The sequence below is a fragment of the Adiantum capillus-veneris genome, chromosome 12 (assembly GCF_014529385.1).
Source record: "Adiantum capillus-veneris isolate H3 chromosome 12, ASM1452938v2, whole genome shotgun sequence".
Classification (NCBI taxonomy): domain Eukaryota; kingdom Viridiplantae; phylum Streptophyta; class Polypodiopsida; order Polypodiales; family Pteridaceae; genus Adiantum; species Adiantum capillus-veneris.
This window is the reverse complement of record NC_140942.1, coordinates 81835126-81855731: the sequence shown is the minus strand read 5'-3', so window position 1 is coordinate 81855731 and position 20606 is coordinate 81835126. Positions and strand designations below refer to the sequence as shown.

General features: G+C 41.7%; 1 protein-coding gene across 1 annotated transcript; it reads left to right on the top strand.

Annotated features, from left to right (window-relative positions):
• The first annotated feature begins 9586 nt into the window (after positions 1 to 9586).
• On the top strand, positions 9587 to 11781 carry PUB26 (plant U-box 26). The gene has a single exon (XM_086525360.1). It carries the CDS (start codon positions 9903 to 9905, stop codon positions 11232 to 11234), a length of 1332 nt encoding a protein of 443 aa, XP_086381486.1. The 5' UTR covers positions 9587 to 9902; the 3' UTR covers positions 11235 to 11781.
• Positions 11782 to 20606: the final 8825 nt, after the last annotated feature.

Here is a 20606-nt window from a genome sequence, read left to right as displayed (position 1 = left end):
TTCCCTGAAGGAATCGAATCAAGAAAATTAATGCGTTTAGTGACATTCGACCCAGTATCAGAACCTCTCATATGTGGGTTTCCAAAGTTTTCTTAGATTAGAAAAATTATTGTGTATACCTGTGCTCCTCTAAAACCTAGGTTTAGTGAAATCCCACCTACAAAATTTGAGACTTAACTCTAAATTCTAATTTGAAGGTGTGAAAGCCTGCAAAGTTTAGAGAAATTTAGTAAAAAAACCTTCAAATATAGTAAATTTGCCTCTAAAATTTATCGTACATTGATTTTCCAAGTTTTTTGGGAAAAAGTATTGTGTACTTAAGTGCTCAAGAAAAAATCTAGGTTTAGTGTAATCCCATCTACAATTTTTGATATTTACTTCTAAAATGTAGATTTCAAGGTGAGAAAATCTACAAAGTTCTGAGAAATTTAGTGTAAAAATCTTCAAATACGATAAACTTGCCTCTAAAATTTATCATATATAGGTTTTCCAAGTTCTAAGTTTGGGAAGAAAGCATTGTGTATCCAAGTGACTCTAAAAAGCATGATGTATCCAAGCATTGTCCCACTTGCAAAAACTCACTGATCCCACCTATAAATTTTCACACCTATTTGTAAATTCTATATTTGAAGGTGAGAAAACCTACAAATCTAATGTAAGAACCTTCAAATATAGTAAGTTTGCCTCTAAAATTTCTTGTATGAAGGTTTTCCAAGTTTCTGGGAAAAAACGTTGTGTATCGAAGTGCTCGAAAAAAACCTATGGTTAGTGTAATCCCACCTACAAATTTTGAGATTTATAAATTCTAATTTGAATGTGAGAAAACCTACCATAGTTTAGAGAAACCTCAGATTTCTAGATTTGAAGGTGAGAAAACCTACAAACTTTAGGAAAATTTAGTGTAAAAGCCTTCAAATATAGTAAATTTGCCTCTAACATTTCTCATACGTAGGTTTTCCATGTTTTTCAAAAAAAGCATCGCGTATGTGAGTGCTAAAAGAACTTAGATTTAGTTTAACCCCACCATCGTGTATCCGAGTGTTGAAAGAACTTCGATTAAGTTTAACCCCACCTAGAAACTTTGAGAGCAGTTCCTTGGATCATACCACCCTACATCTCTTTGATAACCTACACTAGGGACCCTATTAAAGGGCCCTTGCGATGTACATAGAGGGGAATCAGTGAAAGAGTGTGAGAAAGTTTGGCACCATGGATGTCTTGATTCCTAGAAAGGAATCGGGGAGACACTGCTACACACACACACAGACACACACACACACACACACACACATATTGCTACTTGCTCAAGGATGCATGCTATCCACATTTTTTTATGAAAAGCACAATGCAAAATAGGCATGTGATTGTACGCTATATCAAAAAGAAAAGAAAAAACAGAAGCCTAGGAAAAGTAACCATCAAACTTTTAGCAAGTAAATGAGAAGGAAGTACATGTACATATTGGAAGAGCTGGAAGATGTCCACAAAGTCTCTTAGCCCATTGTCAAAGGTATTTTCACCATTTTTACAATACTTTGGAAAACTTTTGGGCATGTTTGATGGAAAATTTTGGAACCTTGGAAGAAGTCTGTTATTAGCTGATCTTCTTTGATGACACTAGCATAGCTTTGTAGAACTTTGGTCATCAGAAAATGAGGACCTTGCTTTCAAATAGAAATGTGTGGACCCAATATCTAGAAGTTTCTCAGAGGGGAAGAGTATCAAGGCTTGATAAATTTTTGGAGCCACATTCTTAAAAAACTATGGCGTTGTTGCTGTCTCTCATTTGTCTCTTGCTAAATCGAAGTCGAGGTGGTGAGGATAAGGTCTTTCAGAGCAAAACCGCTCCAAAATGGTGTGGGAGGAAAGTTGATGACGAGGCTATGCCAGAGGAGAGCCGATGTTCTCTCTCCCTCCCTTACTCTATGTCAAAGCCATCGGAGGATGTGTTGGGCCAATGCCAGGGAATGTCACCAAGAAAAACACCAAAAACCAGGTAGTCAAGGCTGTATACGCATTGAAGAAGAGCCGATGCACTCTCTCTCCCTCCCTCACTCTATGCCAAAGCCACCGGATGGTGTGTCGAGCTTGAGAAGAGAGCTTTATTAAGCTTGGCTACCCAAATAAGTGACGAGGAAGGAACATCCTTCTCTCCCAACAATAGAACGTGTACGCCATTGGATTCAGACATCAAACTATTATGCTCATAGCTACAATTTAATGATGACCCTAGCCCATCTAACCACTCCCAACTAATCCATATGCATGACTTGGAAATTCAAGGACGTTTTATACTCTTGAATCTCGAGTAGTACATCCTTTACTTGTGTAACCCACACCTCGACATCATGGCCATTAATCATTGCTACCCTATAGTGGTGGGAACTAGGAGTCTGGGGAAAATTGAGCCGTTTCACTAACTTCGGTGTGTGTTAGTTCCACATTGAAAAAGCAAGAGGAGGACTTGAGAGGCCGTAATATAGCACTCATGCACCACTTTGATGTGTGTTACTTCCACATTGGAAAAGTGAGAGGAGGACTCGAGAGGTAGCAATTGCACCATGTGCACCACTTTCTCCTTACCTTGGTTGGCTGCCACATTGAGGCAGTAATACATCACTCATGTACTACTTGAGTGTGCTACTTCTATATTGGAAAATCAAGAGGACTCAAGAGGCATCAATTGCACCATGTGCACTGCTTTCTCCTTACCTTCGGCAATAGATTTTTCCTTGGGAAAATCTTTTTTTCCATGTCCACTCCCTTAACACTTGAAACATAGCTTTTCCTTCTTTGCTTTCTCAAACTCTTCACTTGGTAGATCGTCCCTAGGCCTCTTGGGCTTCTTGGATGCATCAGATACAACTATAATAAATTTTCTCCGCATCAGATGCAACTACTTTAAATTTTCTCTTAATATGCCCATGAGGTGTTCGTGCATTTGCATGTACAGTGTCCAGCACGTGTGTGTTATGCAATTCTTTTTCATTGGGATTGCCATGTATACGTGCCTGCACTATACCTTCCTCAAGTGTCTTGGGATCTTGGGATTTAACATGTTTCTTTAGCTCTAGTGTTAACCCACGGATAAACCTACACACTTGCTGAAAGGTTTCTAGAGCCTTTAGCTTGAGAATCATATCACAATAGTCTGAGATATACTCTAACAATGTTTTATGTTGATGCATAGAGTACTTGTCTCATGCATACCAATTTGTATCCACTTCAAATTCCTTTTTGAACACATCCTTGAAGACTGCCCAAGTTTGTGGTATGATGCCCTTCTCCTTGAGCGACATCCACCATTTATACGCCTTACCCTCTAGTGTTAGACTTGTTTTCAATGCCTTGACTGCATATGGAGTGTGTCTAAGATGGTGGATACCATCCATTTTCTCATGAATATATTCATAGTATCTTTGTTGTGCTCCTTTTCCTATCCTCAGAAAATTGGTGGCTTCGTATTCTTTAGCAAGTCATCCAGCTCTTTTTGAGAGAGAACCCCTCCAAATTGGAGTTTTGCTCCTACAGATTAGGGGTGCTCCCACCAGGTAGGGGTGTCACTGAAACTTTAGTCTACTCATTAACTTGGCACTTGGCCGATTGTTGCATGAATTACACAAGCATATCAAACATCTTAGTGACATTCACATTCAAATGTGCAAAATTAGACTCTAAAACATTCATACGTGTTTAGAGTGCTCTAAACTCTTGGATGTCAAGCGATGTTATCATCCAACCCATTTTTCGTACGGGCACTGTCATAAAATCTAATATCTAGCTTACCCAAATGATTTTCTCATATTAAACTGATCATTTAATATGGGAGAATAAATGGGAGCAAGAGTTAGAATAGAGACATGTGCTTCTAGACCTATCTCAGCAAGGGACCAAAAGGAGAGATGGTTGTATCTCAATACGGGTCCAAAAGGAGATGGTCTACCAAAGAGCAATGTGCAATAAGTGCTTCTAAACTTATCTCAACAGGGGACCAAAAGGAGAGATGGTTGCATCTCAATACGGGTCCAAAAGGAGGTAGTCTATCAAAGAGCAATGTGCAGCTAATGGAGCTTAAAAGACCTTAGGGTTAGCTTCATTAAAGACCTCCAATAGTTAGTGTTAAAAGTCCTTTGACGTCCTTTGACCTTAGGCAAGCTAGGGCTGAGCTTGAGGTGGGAACCCGACCTAAGATTGAGGTGCTTGTCATGCTTGATGACTAAGGTGCTTGAGGTGCTTGTCATGCTTAATGAGGAAGGTGCTTGCGAAGCTTCCAATGCATGGGGGGTAAGGTGCTTGAGTCAAAAAGAGACCCTACAAAGGAGGGGGAAAGCCCCAAAGTTAGGGGAATCTTTGACTTAGCCTCCCACTCACCCAAAGGGCACGCATTTTCTAAAGGGGCACATGGGACACATGTCAGACTCTCCCTGTGCTTAACCACATGGTGTGCTTGAATGCTATTGGTTGGGCTAAAGAGGGGTCCAATGAGCTTCTAGTGCCATCCAAAAAATATCTATATATTTTCAAGCTCTCTCTCTCTAAGGGGTAAGGAGGACACTTGTCCAAAGACTACCCATGTACTCGAAATGCATGTTGCATGTGGTTGGCTAGGGGGAGAGGGGTCCAATGAGCTTGAGGCATGAGAAAAAGGTAGAACTCACCCCAAGCAAGCAAGGGGTGTGCTGGGCGGGTATACACCACACACACATACACACTCATTTTGTAGATTCATTCTCACTTGGTGAAAGTGGAGTAACTCCACCTCCTTCTCCAAGCTTGTGAGAAGTGAGAGCCTACACTAACACTCTTGGCTATGGAATGCAAACCCAACCAAGAGCCATGGTTCAATGTTTAAACTTGCCATCTTCTCCATCTTCATTACTATGCTATTATGTATGCTAGCAAGAAGAGTGATGATAAGTGAGGAACTATTTCTTTCTCCTATGGAATGTTTCTTCTTCCTCTTCCCTACCCTCATTCCCTGCTAGCTCTCTCCACCTTCGAAGGTGTTTGGGGCCTTGGGACTGAGGCTTGGGATAGTAATGCTTTCTACAAAGTTTATGTTATGCTTGTGATGCATGAAGCTTTTTCCATCTTCATTGCATCACCTAGGTCACAAGGAACACAAAGATTGTATTGTACAAAGTCTCTCTTGATGGGAGAAACTAATACAAATGCCTATTGGAGAGGGGACCGGCTCCGTATGAATCCGGTCCTCAACTGTTGTCATGTTCTCTAAACTCTCTCTTGCAAAAGTATTGCTCATGCCAAGTTACCTAAGTACCATGTTTATGTTGCTACCATCAATTAAGTTCACCAGCTATGCTCACAAAGTAATCTCACAAAAGTGCTTCATCTAATTTCCTAATTCCGCTACTCTCAAAGTTCATAGGCCATTTCCATTACAGGCACCCTCCATGAGAGTGGCTGATCGCGGGTCAACAATAGGTGGAACTAGGGAAGGTAATTCAAAATCAATTGTATGTTGCATGTCAACATCCAAATCCATGGCGTAACGTGTTGTTCTAGCAAGAGAAAATAAGTACCTTGTGGTCAAAGTCGCCTGACAAAATCAAAGAGTAACCGACTATAAGCAACCACAAGAGAAATCTATTAGCCATGCTAAATCAAAGTCGTCAATTTATAATACAGTGCCAATGTCGATTTTGATTTCCAAAATTCATCATCCACACAAAAAAAACTTGTCGAATTTGCTTCTTACTTGAACTACAACGTTTGAAAACCGTCATCTTCCGTTCCTTGCTAGATAAGAAGTTGATAGATGCTCTACACCGCAACATGAATTGGGCGAAGATGAGTAGGAAATCTTGGATAATAATCAAAAGAATTTCAAGAGAAAACTTGCCAAAATTCTCAGGCCTCGCCAAAGCATTCTCAAACATCACAGAGATTGTACTCAAGTACCATCGTCATGCTAATACTTTTCGTTGAAGGAGCTTCTGCACTCAAGCTCATTGCTCAAGGTCAGACAGTTGGTGGGTGTGCACACACCCTTGGAATTTTAACAGTTGGGGTGGCCAACCTTTGGGGCACCTTAGTGTCTAAGCAATAGCCTCAAGCTATGGTGGGTGAAGAGCAGTAGTGCAGAAAAAAGAAACAAGCCTCATAACGGTCAACATATAGGTTGACGGCCGACGCTTAAGAAACGGAAAACACTCCTTGCAGTAGTGCGAATCTATCAAGCTGGTCTGCAGCGATTTGATGATGGTCGCCTTGGCCTCCCTGCCCCCACAAGCCCTCGTGCCCATGCCACTTCTCTGTTTATATTCTTCTTCTCCACGGTTTCTCACATGCAGCTTTACTAAGAATAGAGCACGCTCTACTTTGCTTAGAATAACTCTGATACCAATGTGAGACCAAGGATTCTGTAACCTACCTCACCTCCCATCCTCTTGCCCCTTATATAGGCAAACCCCCAAGCTCAGTTCAGACTGGCCCTTGGTCTCTAGACCCTTGGCTTGACACGTTGGGCATCCAACCTCTATTTTTCAAAAGTGATTGATGAGAGTTGAAAACATAGATTTTTTCTTGGGGATTCAAATTCAATCTCATATAATTGAGGCTATCTGTGTCCCTAATTTATGTGATATTCCCAAATAATTAGAATCATTTAAAATCCTACGCCGTTTGTGGAATCATGTCAAGAATTACATTTTTCTAGTGAACGAGGATGCTACACGTGTGTGTCATACCGATTTGATGAATTAAAAGGGTGGCTGGCTCGCAAGAGGAAGGTTTTGGAAGAGCGTATATTGTGTACATGCACCTCGAAAAGGCTTTGTATTATGGTTTCTCCCATCAAGAGAGACATTGTACAATACAATTCTTTGTGTTCCTTCAAGACTAGCTAGTGCAATGAAGATGAAAGCTTCATGCACTAAGCAAAACACTTAGCAAACACAACTTTAATTATCCCCGTTCTTAGACCCAAGACCTCACACACCTTCGAAGATGGTGAGAGCTAGCAGGGTATGAGAGTAGATTGAGAGGAAGAAGGAGTATCTTATGAGAAAGATGTACATCTCCTCACATAATCACTCATATGAGCATAGCTTTAGCTTAGTAATTAGCTTGATAGAGGAGATAAGCATGCATTGAAGCTTGGCTCTTGGTTGGATTTGCATCCACAAGCCAAGAGTGTGTCGATGTAGGTTTCTATCTCACAAGCTTGGAGTAGGTGATGAGCTCTCCATTAAAGCTTGGGAAGAGATACTCTTCTCTTTCTTCACACATGAGATTGTGTGAGTGTGTGTGTGATAATGCCTTGCAAAAATCAGCCCCCTCTCTCTCTCTTGAGCGAGCCCTCTTGCTAATTGCTCTTGCAGGCTCCCCATTGGACCTCCCCAAGTCAAGCCAATGGCTATTAAGCAGCATAAGTGATAGCCTTCTGACATGTGTCCCCCTTTCCCCTTTTGTGAGAGCTTTAGGTAATTTAATAATTAAACTAAACTCTCATTGGACCCCTTTGCCTCCTGGCCAATAGGAATCAGGCAAGCCATTGGGCTCCTGAATGCTCATTGGACCCCTTGGGAGATTGTCCAATAGTCTTCTAGGAGACTTAATTCTCATTGGTTCTTTTATTAAGTGTTTTTAAATTAATTAAATTAGATTTACTTTAGCCTAATTCTCATTGGTCCACCTCCAAGGCCATCCAATAGGAATTGGGCACACCTTGTGGGCATCTGGGCTAGGGAGATGACATGCGTCCCTAATTCCCTTTGTGTAAAGGGAGCCTGTGTGTGTGTGTGTGTGACTTTCTCTCTCATCCCCTAGAAGAAGGGCTCGCCCCCTTCCATGTAGGGATATGCAAAGACTTTTTAGTTACACACAAAGCATCCAATTTCCCCTAGGGTTGACCTTTGGACACAACCTTTGAATTTTGGAACCTTAGCATTTTGGAAGTCTTAATGGGCTTAACCTTAGGGTCTTTTTAGCCCATTGTTGCACATGGCTCTTTTGCAGATGCCCCCCCCTTTGGATCCCTATTTTCCCTCCTTTGGATCCCTACTATGGCCGGTCTGCTAGCTTAACCAATATTCTAGCTTTTTCTCCCCTGGCACTTCCCCACATTAAATGATCAATTTAATATGAGAAAATCATTTAGGAGAATTAGATATTGATTATTATGATATTATCTATAAGATTATAGATTAACCTTACCATCACAATCTAGAGAAGAGAGTCATAGAATTGAGAAATATAGCTATACCTTCTATTTGTGAATGCATGATTTGAAAACACACACACACACACACACACACACACACACACACATAGAGGACATGCATTTTTGGTGATTCAACCTCAAAACCTCTTGGTCAACATGGATTATTCCCAGATAGGCAAGCTAGGCAGGCATGTAAGTTTCAAACGCATGAATTGTAATACCTATAATTTGGGGTATTGTTCATTACTCTCTTAATATGCTCATATTGCACTAGCTCATTCATTCCATATTATTGAGGCTGAGTGCATTCTCATGCCACAAGGGCAATCATCTTGGCCACTAACTTTCAAGTCTCCTACTCTATAGCTCTAGCATTGCCCACAAGTAAACTAGGGCATCATCTTGGCCACTAACTTTCAAGTCTCCTACTAGATAGCTATAGCCTTGCCCACAAGTAAACGTAATTGGTGTCATGAGCAAGTAGTAGAAAGCTTTGGTGCATGGATGGTCACTGTTACTAGTTGGACTAATCTACAGGGATGGCTAAAAGTCTTTGTTTCTCCTTTCCCTTCTCTATCTATCCTTGAGACCCCCCCCCCCCCCCCCCCCCCCTCCCCCGCCCGAGCGCGACATGTGGATTGATGTATGGTCTAAGGTCTTTGTTTTCTTGGCTTTACAGTGTGGGGGGTGTCGTTGCTAGGCGTGGGGAGCTCGATTAATACCTTAAGAAAACAGCTTGTGAGGAAATCTCAAGCCATATAAAATTTTGGTTTTGGAAGGGTGGGTGAATAGCCCGTTACCTAAAAATTCATGCGAGGGATATGAAATATGAGCCACTGGCGACGTGGACGAATAGGAAGAAGCCAGGTGGCGGGGCATATTGCGTAGGCGGTCGCCGTCAAGTCGGCGTCAATACGGGGGGTCGCCGCCACGTCGTCGTCAAGAGGGTCGCCCGTGGGCGTCTGCCACGTGGACCCACCGCGCGCGTGGGGAGGTTTGAACGTGTTTTGGGAGTTTGTCAGTCAAAAGGGGATGTTTGACCAGGGGGTCGGTGTGGCAAGTGGCAGGGGCGTATTCCTTACGTGGACAAATCCGACAAGGCGCACGCGTGTGTGGTCTTCGTCTTCGTCTGCGTCTGGGGGGTCGTTGCGAGGTTGTGAGCCTTTTGTGCGTGCGAGGGACAGACGCCCCCAAAAATATAGCTTCTTTATTCTCTCACTACCCCCCCCCTCTCCTCGCTCTCTCTGTGTACTCATTTCTCTGCCTCTCACAATCTCTCTGCGCATATACATAGGCTCATTGTGCTTGCTCGCCCCAGCACTCTGCTGCATCTCTCGACCCCCCCCCGCCCCCCCCCCCCCCCCCCCCCCTTCTCTCTCTCTCCCCCCTCCCACACAAACACATCTTTTTCTTTGCCTTCCTTGTGCGATCTCTTTTGTAACACTCTTTCAACATGCTTCCTTCCTGATGGCCCTCCTCCTTTCATTGATTCCTCTCTCCCCCCCCCCTCTCTCTCTCTCTCTCTCACACACACACACACACACACCCACACACACCCACACACAAACGCAAGTTTGCTCTAACTGTACTGATCACCCATCCTCGTTGCAAGGAGAAGCAGGTACAATTTTCTCATTCTGTAAGCACAATACACCCTCTCTCTCTCTCTCTCTCTCTCTCTCTCTCTCTCTCTCTGCGCGCAGAGCCACCCAAGCAAATGCCTACACTCCGGCCCCTTACCCCCCTAAACCTCAATGTGCAAATTCCCCTGCACTTCAGGTGCCCCATATCTCTAGAATTGATGGAAGACCCTGTGATTCTCAGCACCGGGCAGACCTACGACCGCTCCAGCATCGAAAAATGGGTGGCCAGCGGGAATGTCACTTGCCCTGTCACCATGCAAAAACTGGATGATTTCACCCTCATCCCCAACCACACTCTCCGCCGCCTCATCCAAGAATGGTGCGTTGCAAACAGGTCTCGTGGCATCAAAAGGATACCCACACCGAAGCAACCGGCCGACCCGACCAAGATCCGCTTGCTCATGTCTGAAGCTGCCCCCACAGGCAGCGAGAATGAGCCTAGCCGCATTTTCGCCTTGCGCTCTTTAAGAAATCTGGCCAAAGAGGGGGAGAAAAACAGGGCACTTATGGTAGATGCAGGAGTTGTTTCTGTCGTGCTTGCAGCAATTTTCAATGATGTGTGCACATCTGATGATGGGGATGAGAAGCAGCATGTAATTAGTCGAGATGGGGATGACGATTCAAATGTGTGCGCGAAGAAACTCGATGTTTCCTGTGTTTGCAGCGATGTGGCCGAAGAGGGACTTGCAGCCATGGTTACTTTGCCTCTTAATGATGCAGACAGGCTCAATGTAATGCAGCCGAAGAAGTTATCATTTTTGTCGGCCGTGCTTCGCCAGGGAAGCAATGAGGCCCGCGTGAATGCTGGGGCCCTCATTGAGATGCTAAGTGATTCGAAGGAGCTCCAAGAGCTAAGAGTAGTGCTCGCTACAACAGATGGGATAATGGAAGGCCTTGTCAGGCTTTTGAAAGAGTTCAACACCGTGCGCTCAATGAAGGTGGGTATAAAGGCAATCTTCTCTCTGTGCTTGAGAAGGCAAGGGAAAGAGAGGGCGGTCGAAGCAGGGGCGCCGGCCGCATTGCTAGAGAAGCTGTCTCGCACGGAGAAGGGAGATACGGAGCGAGCTCTTGGTGCAATTGAGCTCCTATGTACGACAGAAGGGGGTTGTAGAGCAGTAGCAAGTCATGCTCTAGCAATCCCTGTTTTGGTGAAGGTGATTCTGAAGGTGTCGGAACGAGCGACGGAATATGCGGCAGGCTCTCTCCTTGCCATATGTAGCTTCTCAGAGAAATTACAGAAAGAGGCAGTGCAAGCAGGTATCATCAAAGAGTTGCTTCTCCTAATACAGAGTGATTGCACACACAGAGCCAAAACCAAGGCTATGAATCTGCTGAAGCTTTTAAGAGCGTCGTATGATCACCACATGATGCCAGAATATGGGCGGACTGATGTGGTTCCATTTTAGCCGAACTTCCTCTGCAGGTGGCGTAAGTGTGCCGTACATTTGCAATTGTCTGTATGGGAATGAGTGAGTTTGTATAGTGCGGTATCGGCATAGGAATGTTCTTACTGCTATTTCCATCGAAGAGCTTTTGACATTCAAATACACAATGGGTCTGGTATGAATGGCGAAGCATACGCGCATGTGCGGTTCAAGTAGACACCATTGTGTCTTCACCAACATGATACAAAGTGTGGGCATGCAATGCAGATGAGTGCATACTTGCACATACCATACACTGGTGTGTGTATGCTCTGTGTCTCAATGAAGCATGTATTCTTGCACTCCGCACAATTGCCTCATGGGCGCGATGCTGCAATTTGTTTCCCTCTTGGAAAATGATGCCTCTCTCATTGAGAGCTTTTGTACATTTGTTTTTTCCCAAATACAAAGCCTCTACTGAAGTTTTCTGAGGTTTTGGTTTGTACTTTGTAAACTCTGCAACCAAATTGGTGTGTGTATTAGTGAAATGAAGATGATAAGGATTTTATTTAAAAGAAGGTTCCATGGTGTTGGTGGTGTTGTCAATTGTACAATGTTTCTGTAAATATTGAAATCCTCTTTGCTGATGACATGAGTGTATGTCAAATCCTCTTGGTTCAATGTCATATTTGTGTGTACCTAGCACTATCTAGCATGTCAGGATCAAACAGCCGACGATTTTGGGATCTAGAGCAAGAAGGGACTGGTGCAAAGGTGATACGGTGCTTTGGATGGTCTCTGACACAATGTGTTTGATGGCAAGATTTGGTGGTTTGTCCAGTTGGTTATGAGGGGTGGATGTATTTGCTGTATTGGAGATGGGGGGTTGTCCAAATGGAGCACTCTGCTCCCTTCTAATTGCCTACTTTTTTGAGGAATGGGTGGTTTAAAAGAGGGATACAGTCCCCATTCGGAAGAGCGGTGAACTACAAGCCCCCCATTTTGTGTTTAGGTAGATGGAGCAGTATAGTAGTAGCACCATTTGTGTGTGCAGATTCTCATGTTTACGTACGCATGGTTGCTTGCATGAGCTAGCGAGGTTGCAGAGCTTGCTAGATTTACATTTTATTGTGTTTGTGGTGTATGTGTCCAGTGTGTGAAGGTAGCTCTTTGCTAAGCTTTGATGGAGGCACTGCCAAATGCTCAAAAGTGCAGAGACAAAACATGGTGGCTACGAGCTGTCAAACGGGTTTGAACCCAAGACCTTTGACACGAGGATATGTATCATAATAATAATAATAAAAAAAACATGGTGGCTACTTCAATATTGCACAGCACCAAAAAGGTGATTTGGCTGGGGAATGGAGGTGCCATATTTGGAGAGGGAGGCTTGGGCTTGGGCTTGGGCTTGGGGCTGAGGTGCCATACCCATACCCAAATCTCCTTGGGATTTGGCAAGCTGAGCTGGCTGCCAACTCAGAAATAGTCTCTTTTGGTAGTGGGACGGGGAATGTGTGGGTGTCCTACATGGTGGAATGCTATTGGTTGTCTGTGTGTCCTACATGGTCAAATGCTATTGGTTCATAGTAACTAATAACAATAATACCAGGGGTACGTACACACACACACACACTATGCAACCAAGTTGAACCAACCACAGAGAGAGAGAGAGAGAGAGAGAGAGAGAGAGAGAATCTTCTACAGTAGTAGCGTTTTGCAAGAGAGAGGATTGAGAGTGTGTGTGTGCGCAAGGCAAGCCCCAGGGTGCTACTATATGACAATGTGTGTGCTATATTCAGTCCAACCTCTAGAGAGAGAAAATTGTGTGTGTGCGCCTGTGGAGCTGGGGGTAAGCCATATGGGACCCGTCTGTGGGTAGTGAGTAGAGAGAGGTGGGGCGAGGATCTGTGTACTTTGGAAAATTTTGAAGACAGAGAGAGGATCTCTGAAATTTTGTACTTTGTGTTGCAGTTATGTGTGTGTGTCCCCATTTCCTTGAAGGCTGTTTGGCCTTTTCAACTTTCAACCAGTCTTCAAGCACTTTATTTAATACATATAATTCCTTATAACTTCTTAGCCTAGTTATAAAATCATTTTCTTCTTGTCCTGTTTTCCCTCACCTTCGTTGACCCAGTCAAATAATGCACCCCAATAATTTGACTGTACAATTATATTAAAAATAATAATTCATTTCATCTAAAAATTAATGTAACTTGACAAAAGTTCTTTAAAAAAAACAACACTATGTTTCAACATTTAAAGCACTAGGGAAAATATGTAACTTTCATGATGTGCCTTAATTTTTTAAAAAGTGAATTATATTTGAGGCACCAAAAAATTTGCCTTAATTTGAAAATTTGTTTTTGTTTTTATTTCTCTACAATAAAAAAATTTCACTTCAAACTACTAGTTTGTGTTTTTGTAATATTTTATATTGTGTGGAATTTATATAGAAATTTGCAATATTTGTGTTAAAATTGAATTATAAATCCAAGGAAAGAAATTGGTATTTTTCATTAAAGGTGGTAGTAGATTTTGGACAATTTTCCCAACTCATGTTTATTTGTCAAGTCTTCCTTTTTTTGGGACAGTTCCCAAGCATGTCAAACCTCAACCTCAAATTATGTTGACAGAAGTATCTTCTCTTATTTTAAACCCACCCCAAGCTCATGCTTTCCTTTCATGTTGTGACCAGGCTAGGGCAGTGTGTATACCAAGAGCAATTGTCCATGAGGCATGAGCTTTCCCCTTCAACTGAAAACACAACAGGCCTAGTAACACTACTTTATCCTTATGAATCATGATGGTATGTTTGTAGGCACTAGCTTACTTTTGCTACCGCCCGTTTCGCACATCAAAGACTAGATAGTGATGTGCAAATCACAAAATTGTGTGCGGGCGATGTGGTTAAGGCATGTATATGGGGAAGGCTAGATGGAGAGTTTGAGTCTTAGGTTGAAGGGGGAGGGCCGGCATTACTTATATACCCAAGATTACTTTGTCGTCAAATCTCCACCATAGATCTTGATGCGTATGATAACCACCCTTGATCCCACCCTTCATGCCCATGGAAGTTACCCTCTTGTTTTCCAATCAAGTATTCTTTTAGCCAAGTGTCCTACCCAATTTTTTGGTGTAATTTCTCCTTTCTTTTAACTCATTAAAATGCTTGCTACTTCCAAAACATCCTCTAAGTTTCCAAAGAATTATAAATCTCGAATATTTGATAAGTAAAGGCATCCGGCCAAAATTATCCTTGTTCCCAATTTCCAATATAAAATCTTGATTCTTATTTTCATGTTGGTTTTGTCGAACAACGGGCGATGACTAGGGCAGCCTTGTCTTTTACCTACACGTTAAAAAAAATGGTAAATCAACCAAAGTATATGGATTTCACACTAATTTTTCCTAGTTTTTGTAAGTTTACTACCTATAGGATTACATACTTTACTAGCATTACATACTTACCTAGTTTTTCTTTCTTAAAACATTAGCTCTGTGTGTGTGTGTGTGTGTGTGTGAGAGAGAGAGAGAGAGAGAGAGGGGGGGGAGAGAGTCAACTTTCTAACTTCTTGTGGCACTTCAAAAGCATTCGTAAGTTGTCTCAAGGATCCACTTTGGAGCTCAAGATTGCTCCATCTTTCAAGCAAGATGATGCTATAAGTGGACAAAGGCTTTTGATGATGGTTCTATATTTTCATTAGCCTCTCAAGTCTCTCTCTCTCTCTCTCTCTCTCTCTCTCTCACACACACACACACACACACACAATGCTACAATGACCTTCTCAAGTAATAATTATGTTGTTTTCCCAAAGTAAGGCAAGACAAGTTGATTCTAGAGGTTAGGTACTCATTTGGGTTACAACAATGATGAGAGCTACTCTTTAGCATCATTGCTCGCATGTGTCTTTGATCTTGCTCTTTGTGCATGTGTTGCCTATGGTGCTTGCCCTTTGATGGCTATTGTGATCATACCATTGTTTCTCCTCTCTTGTGATGCCACCTTTTGAAGTATGGCCTCACCTAGTGTCATGATCCGTAGTCATAGTTGAAGGTGTAAGACCCCAAATTTTGCTACTATAACACTACATTAAAACATTGCCCCAGCTTTTTGCCAAGTGTCTTTTGGTGACCTAAATGCTCTCTTGAACATCAAGATGTCATATTTTGGTTTCATCTAAACCAAACATAATTTGTAAACTAAAAAATGCATGCGCATATTGATTGAACTACAATAATTACAAAGACGGTGTACGTAGTGAAAAAATTCCCTAAAATATCATTTAGATGCCCTAAAAAGGGCATCTAAAAAATGCCAATGGAATGCAACTAAAAGCAAACATAGCTTGTTATGGATTCAAAGGAAATAGAGAGTTTTACAATCTTAAGCAAAGAGGTGGAATTTACAAAAAAAGAGAGAAAATAATAAGGTAAGAATGGTTCACTTACCCTTTTCATCTACTCTATTTTAGCCTTTTAATATTGATTAAAAAGTGTACTTGTTTTATAAATTCCTTAGCTTTCTGTATTGGTTCGTATTGTCTACTTTGTCTTTCATGCAACTGGTAGGTCCTTGATTCAACTAAATAGGACAAAAAGAAACATGGTTGGAGAATCACAATGCTATTGTGATGAACTACATTTGGCTTGCAATTGTGAGTAACATGATGAGTGAGAGGAGGTTCATGAAGGCTAGGCAACAATGCATTGATGGGTTCTCACAAAGTTCATGTTTGGATAGAGAAAATGTTCAGTTGCCAAGTTACATTCAACTATTCAAGGTGTCAAACATTTTTGCATTAGGAAAAGTTTGGACTCGAATTTGGGCCTTCTAAGAAATGCCATGTCAACATAGAAAGAGGTAATGGGAAATTTATTTTTTCTTTTTTCATACATGTTTTTAAAAACTTGAATATCTTTCTCATTACAAGGTACGTTTATTAAAAAACTAAAAAAGTAATTTAGTCATGATAACACTTAATTGTCTGTGGCCGCCACGTATTCAATGCCGAATATCTCAATCTTCTACATTTTTGAAAACTAAACTTTGCTTTCTCGGCTCATTCTCCCCCCCATTCCTCCCTGCGTGCTCTTGCGCCTAACTATTGAAACTTCTTTCCTCCATTGCCCTCACCTCCTCCTATAGATAGTTTCAATTAGTCATGTCTCAGTCCACTCTTATAGCTTCTCCACGAAGAAATTCTACAAGGAATCAGAGAGATGTATATCATATGCACATAGAGCTCTCATGAGAGTATGATCCCCTTTGTAAGAAAAACAAATTGAACACCATTTCAAAAGCTTCGAAGAAAAACTTTAGATCACACGGCATGAAAAATGTGGACCTTTGACTGGACGATAGAATGTATCCTAAGCATCCCATCACAAAATCCACTCCACATTTGAAGGATATAACTTGGCTACACCAAGCAGTTGGCCACAAGAAACGATGTTTTGCAGAGGCAGAGGCAGAGAGAGAGAGAGAGAGAGAGAGAGAGAGAGAGAGAGAGAGAGAGAGAGAGAGAGAGAGAGAGAGAGACATTGTATGCAAGGAAAATGTACGCTTACATCAAAAAGTCATGCAATACGTTCAGTAGGTTGAAGGCAGCAAGGAGAACATGAACGAGCTTACTCAACAACTCACAGAAAAAAAAACAGTGCTAGGTCTTCACCAAAGAAAAAGAAGACTAAGGGACATCAAGAACTTGAAGGTTGGTTCATGAGGAATCAAAAAGAGAGGGCAAGCCATCAAGTAAGTGTATCTATGTGTCTATCCTTCGTAGGTTTATATTCGTAAACTTTCAGACAGATACCTACATTTGATATGTATGCCCAGATCTTTGCTTCACCCCGACAAGGAAGTGGAATGCAGCACAACCTCCTCGGCACCTTACGGCCTCATATTGAATCGCAAAAACGTCACTGGCCTCTTGGATGACAAGCGCTATGGTAAGATCGTTTCCAAGAACCTTGTTAACCTTTTAAAGGAGAACCAACTATAGGCACGGGATGTTCAATCAATTTTGGATGAATATGGAATATCCAACAAGGGATACGCTCCAATTTACAAGAATGTGGTGTCATTTGTAGTTTTTATTTTATTAAAAAAGGGTTTAGCATCCTAACTCCTTGTATGCAAGTCTGTGCGGACACATGTTAAAAATATTCATAGAGCACACCTAGCTTCCAAACCCTTTCTCTATGAAGAAAACAAGATGGGAAGTTAACAAGGAGGTGCTGAAAACTATGGGTAGTCCTTTTCACATTGATTCGACATGCAGATTGTTGAAGGGAAGGAAATGGTATATGACAAGTATAACAATATTTTTTATGATCTCATCACTTTGCAAACATACATTGTACAGTTGTTCGATGTTACTCTCGAAGAGTGCAATGGTGTCCTGAAGTTCTTCATCAAGCCAGATGAGTGCGAGCTTGTAAAGGAGACGAAGGTTGAGCGAGTCACAATCACACTCATGAACAGAGCTCTGGATAGAAGCATTGGTCCAGATGATCCCATAAACTTTAGTGTACAATCTGAGAACAACATTTTCCTTCTTGCAACCTTCAAGGTGAGCTAACGTTATATTGAAGCTCAATCAACATTATGATTTACTTGTATGCTTCAGAATGCGCATTCCAAAAAGCTTGAAATTATCTTACCAAGTGCTAGATGAGAACTTTGATATATTATTGAATTGGGTTTTACATCAAACTAAAATCCCCAAAAATTATAAGCCAACAAAGAAATGAAAAGAAGCTGGATGTGGAGAGCATGGGCTCCTACACAATGGAGTGGTAGAGATAGCGGGAGAAGACCTTGAAATGCATGTACAACGTTTTGAAAGGAGAAACAAACAAAAGCCCTTGCTTATGTTGCATGGGAGGGGTTCACATCCTGGACAAACCATATTAAAGAAGAGCGTCGGATAGGCATCTTCGCGACCCCAATTTTTGAGCCATTTTTGATATCCCACTTTTCAGAGTGCACAAATGCACACTGCATGCACTTTGTAGGATAATAGAAAAACTAATGTTTCTCTACATCTGTTGTGCTTCGACCACTTGACCTCTCTCTGCTAAGCAAAGGACAATCTCAGCTTTGGAGACAATCTTCTCAAAGATAAGTTTGCACGGAGAACATGTTAAGATAGAGCAGGATGAAAAGAGGTCTAAGAATGGCCGGGATGTTCCAAAGAAGTTGTCTATTAGTGATGTGAAAGCTCGAATCTTCCTATCAATGCCTACGATTGGAAGATAATGCAAAAGCCATAGTGCACAAGAAAGGCAAGCATTGAGATGCATTATGCGGAAAAATTTGCACAATGTTGTAGTTGATCATGCAAACAATGGTGCAGCAAGTACTTGCAAGGCGAAGGTATAGAAAACCTTGGATGTAATATTCAAGTTTTGTGAATTGAACTCATGGACTGAAGCCAACTATGTGAATTTTCAAAAAGCTATGGAAGCATTCCATAAGTGCGTGGACAAATCAACATATCACTCACTACATAGTAATGCACTTGGTTTGATGATATGCTAATCTTTTGAATTGCAAATATGTATCCTTGTAATGTTTGTGCTTGTTATGTGTACAACACATTATTTGTAATCACATGCCTTGGTTTGCAAGGGAATATGGGAGGTTGGGTATCTGATCTACACATAGCATGGACAAAACCCACTATCAAACACGTACTGGATATTTCAACCACACTCGGCATAGAGGGTATGTAGACAAAGCCAATCGCATAAAGGAGCTACATCAATGGACGTATCAAAAACTTATGTATAGGTCACATCGCAAGGAACAAGTCAAAGACACTTAGATTGGCCATGCATTGAGATTAGCTAAAAAAATACAAAGGAGGGAGATATGGACGTTAGCCTCTGTGGCAATACGCCATGCAAATTGGAAGCTATAGAAACAACACGAGGGAAGAGTTTGGACAATATCATTGCAATTTGTTCCATAACTCCATACACAAACCTTAATCTATCTACAATACTTTATGAAATTTAAACTTAAATGATGGTTGCAACAAATTAAAATACTTTGCAAGATTTTGGTACAAAATTAATCTGACTTTGATGCATAAAATAATTTTTTTTTGACTATTTCTAGTCATTAAGGAAATTAACAAAATACTATGGCCTCTTGTCCTTATCTGAAGGGCCCTCCTCCTTGTATCTTGGTCTTTTTGAGCAACGTATTTCATCATCAATATCTATCGTGAGCACGTTAAGGCGGGCAATCTAGTCTCTGTCATGGATGCTTGAGAGTCATTCGTTGCCTGCATCATCGCCTACATCATCACTAGAAAGCCCTAGAAGAATCTAGAAGGATCTAGAAGATTCTAGAAGTTTCTAGAAACATGGAGAAGATTTCGAAAGAATCTAGAAGTTTCTGGAAAGCTCTAGAAATTTGAAGAAGGATCTAGAAGGTTCTAGAAGAACTAGAAGGATCAAGAAGCTTCTAGAAGCTTGGAGAAGATTCCGGAAGAATCTAGAAGTTTCTCGAAAGCTCTAGAAAGTTGAAGAAGGATCTAGAAGGTTCTCGAAGGACTAGAAGGATCAAGAAGGTTCTAGAAGATTCTAACCTCCTCAAGAAGAACCTAGAAAGTTCTAACCTCCTCAAGTAACCTCCTCAAGCACTAGTATAAATAGGGGTCTTGGGCCACAAGCCCCTCAGTCTTGCCAACACCAATTTTAAGGCTCCTATGAGGAAAGCCCTCTTCTAGTTCTTGTCTTATGTTCAAGTCTTGCCCTTGCAATCAAGCCTTGTCTTGTACTAAATTCATGTAATCCAAGTCTTGTATCTACCTCTCTTAATAAAGTATTAAGTCTTGTAATCAATATTAAGCTTATCATCAAATCCAAGTTCTTGTACATTGTGAGCGCCTCCTCTTTCTCTCTTCTAGCTCTATACGGGCTCATAACAGTTTGGCACGACTACCATCTCTTAATCTTCTCAAGCCATCATGGAGCCGACGATGGAAGGTGTCATCAACGCATTGCAAAGCATCTAGGCTCAGTCACAAGAACTTCGCGAGAGTAACGCTCAACTTCAAGCAGGGCAACCCCTAATCTTGGGACCGGTGTTGCAAAATCTTCAACGTCAAATTCAAGAGCTTCAAGAGACAAGCACACATCAAGCACAAGCTGCAAGATCTAGCTATTCTCAACAACATAAGAAGGAGCCGAAGGTCAGCATGCCTGAAAAATTTGATGGGACTAGATCAAAGTTTAGAGGTTTTCTCCAACAAGTGTGTCTCTTCATTCGAATGCAACGAGAGCGTTATCCAGATGATGCCTCTCAAGTAGGCCTTATTGGGACCCTCCTCTCGGGTACGGCTCTCTCCTAGTTTGCTCCCTTACTTGAAAAAGAATCTCTTCTTCTTCATGACTTTGAAG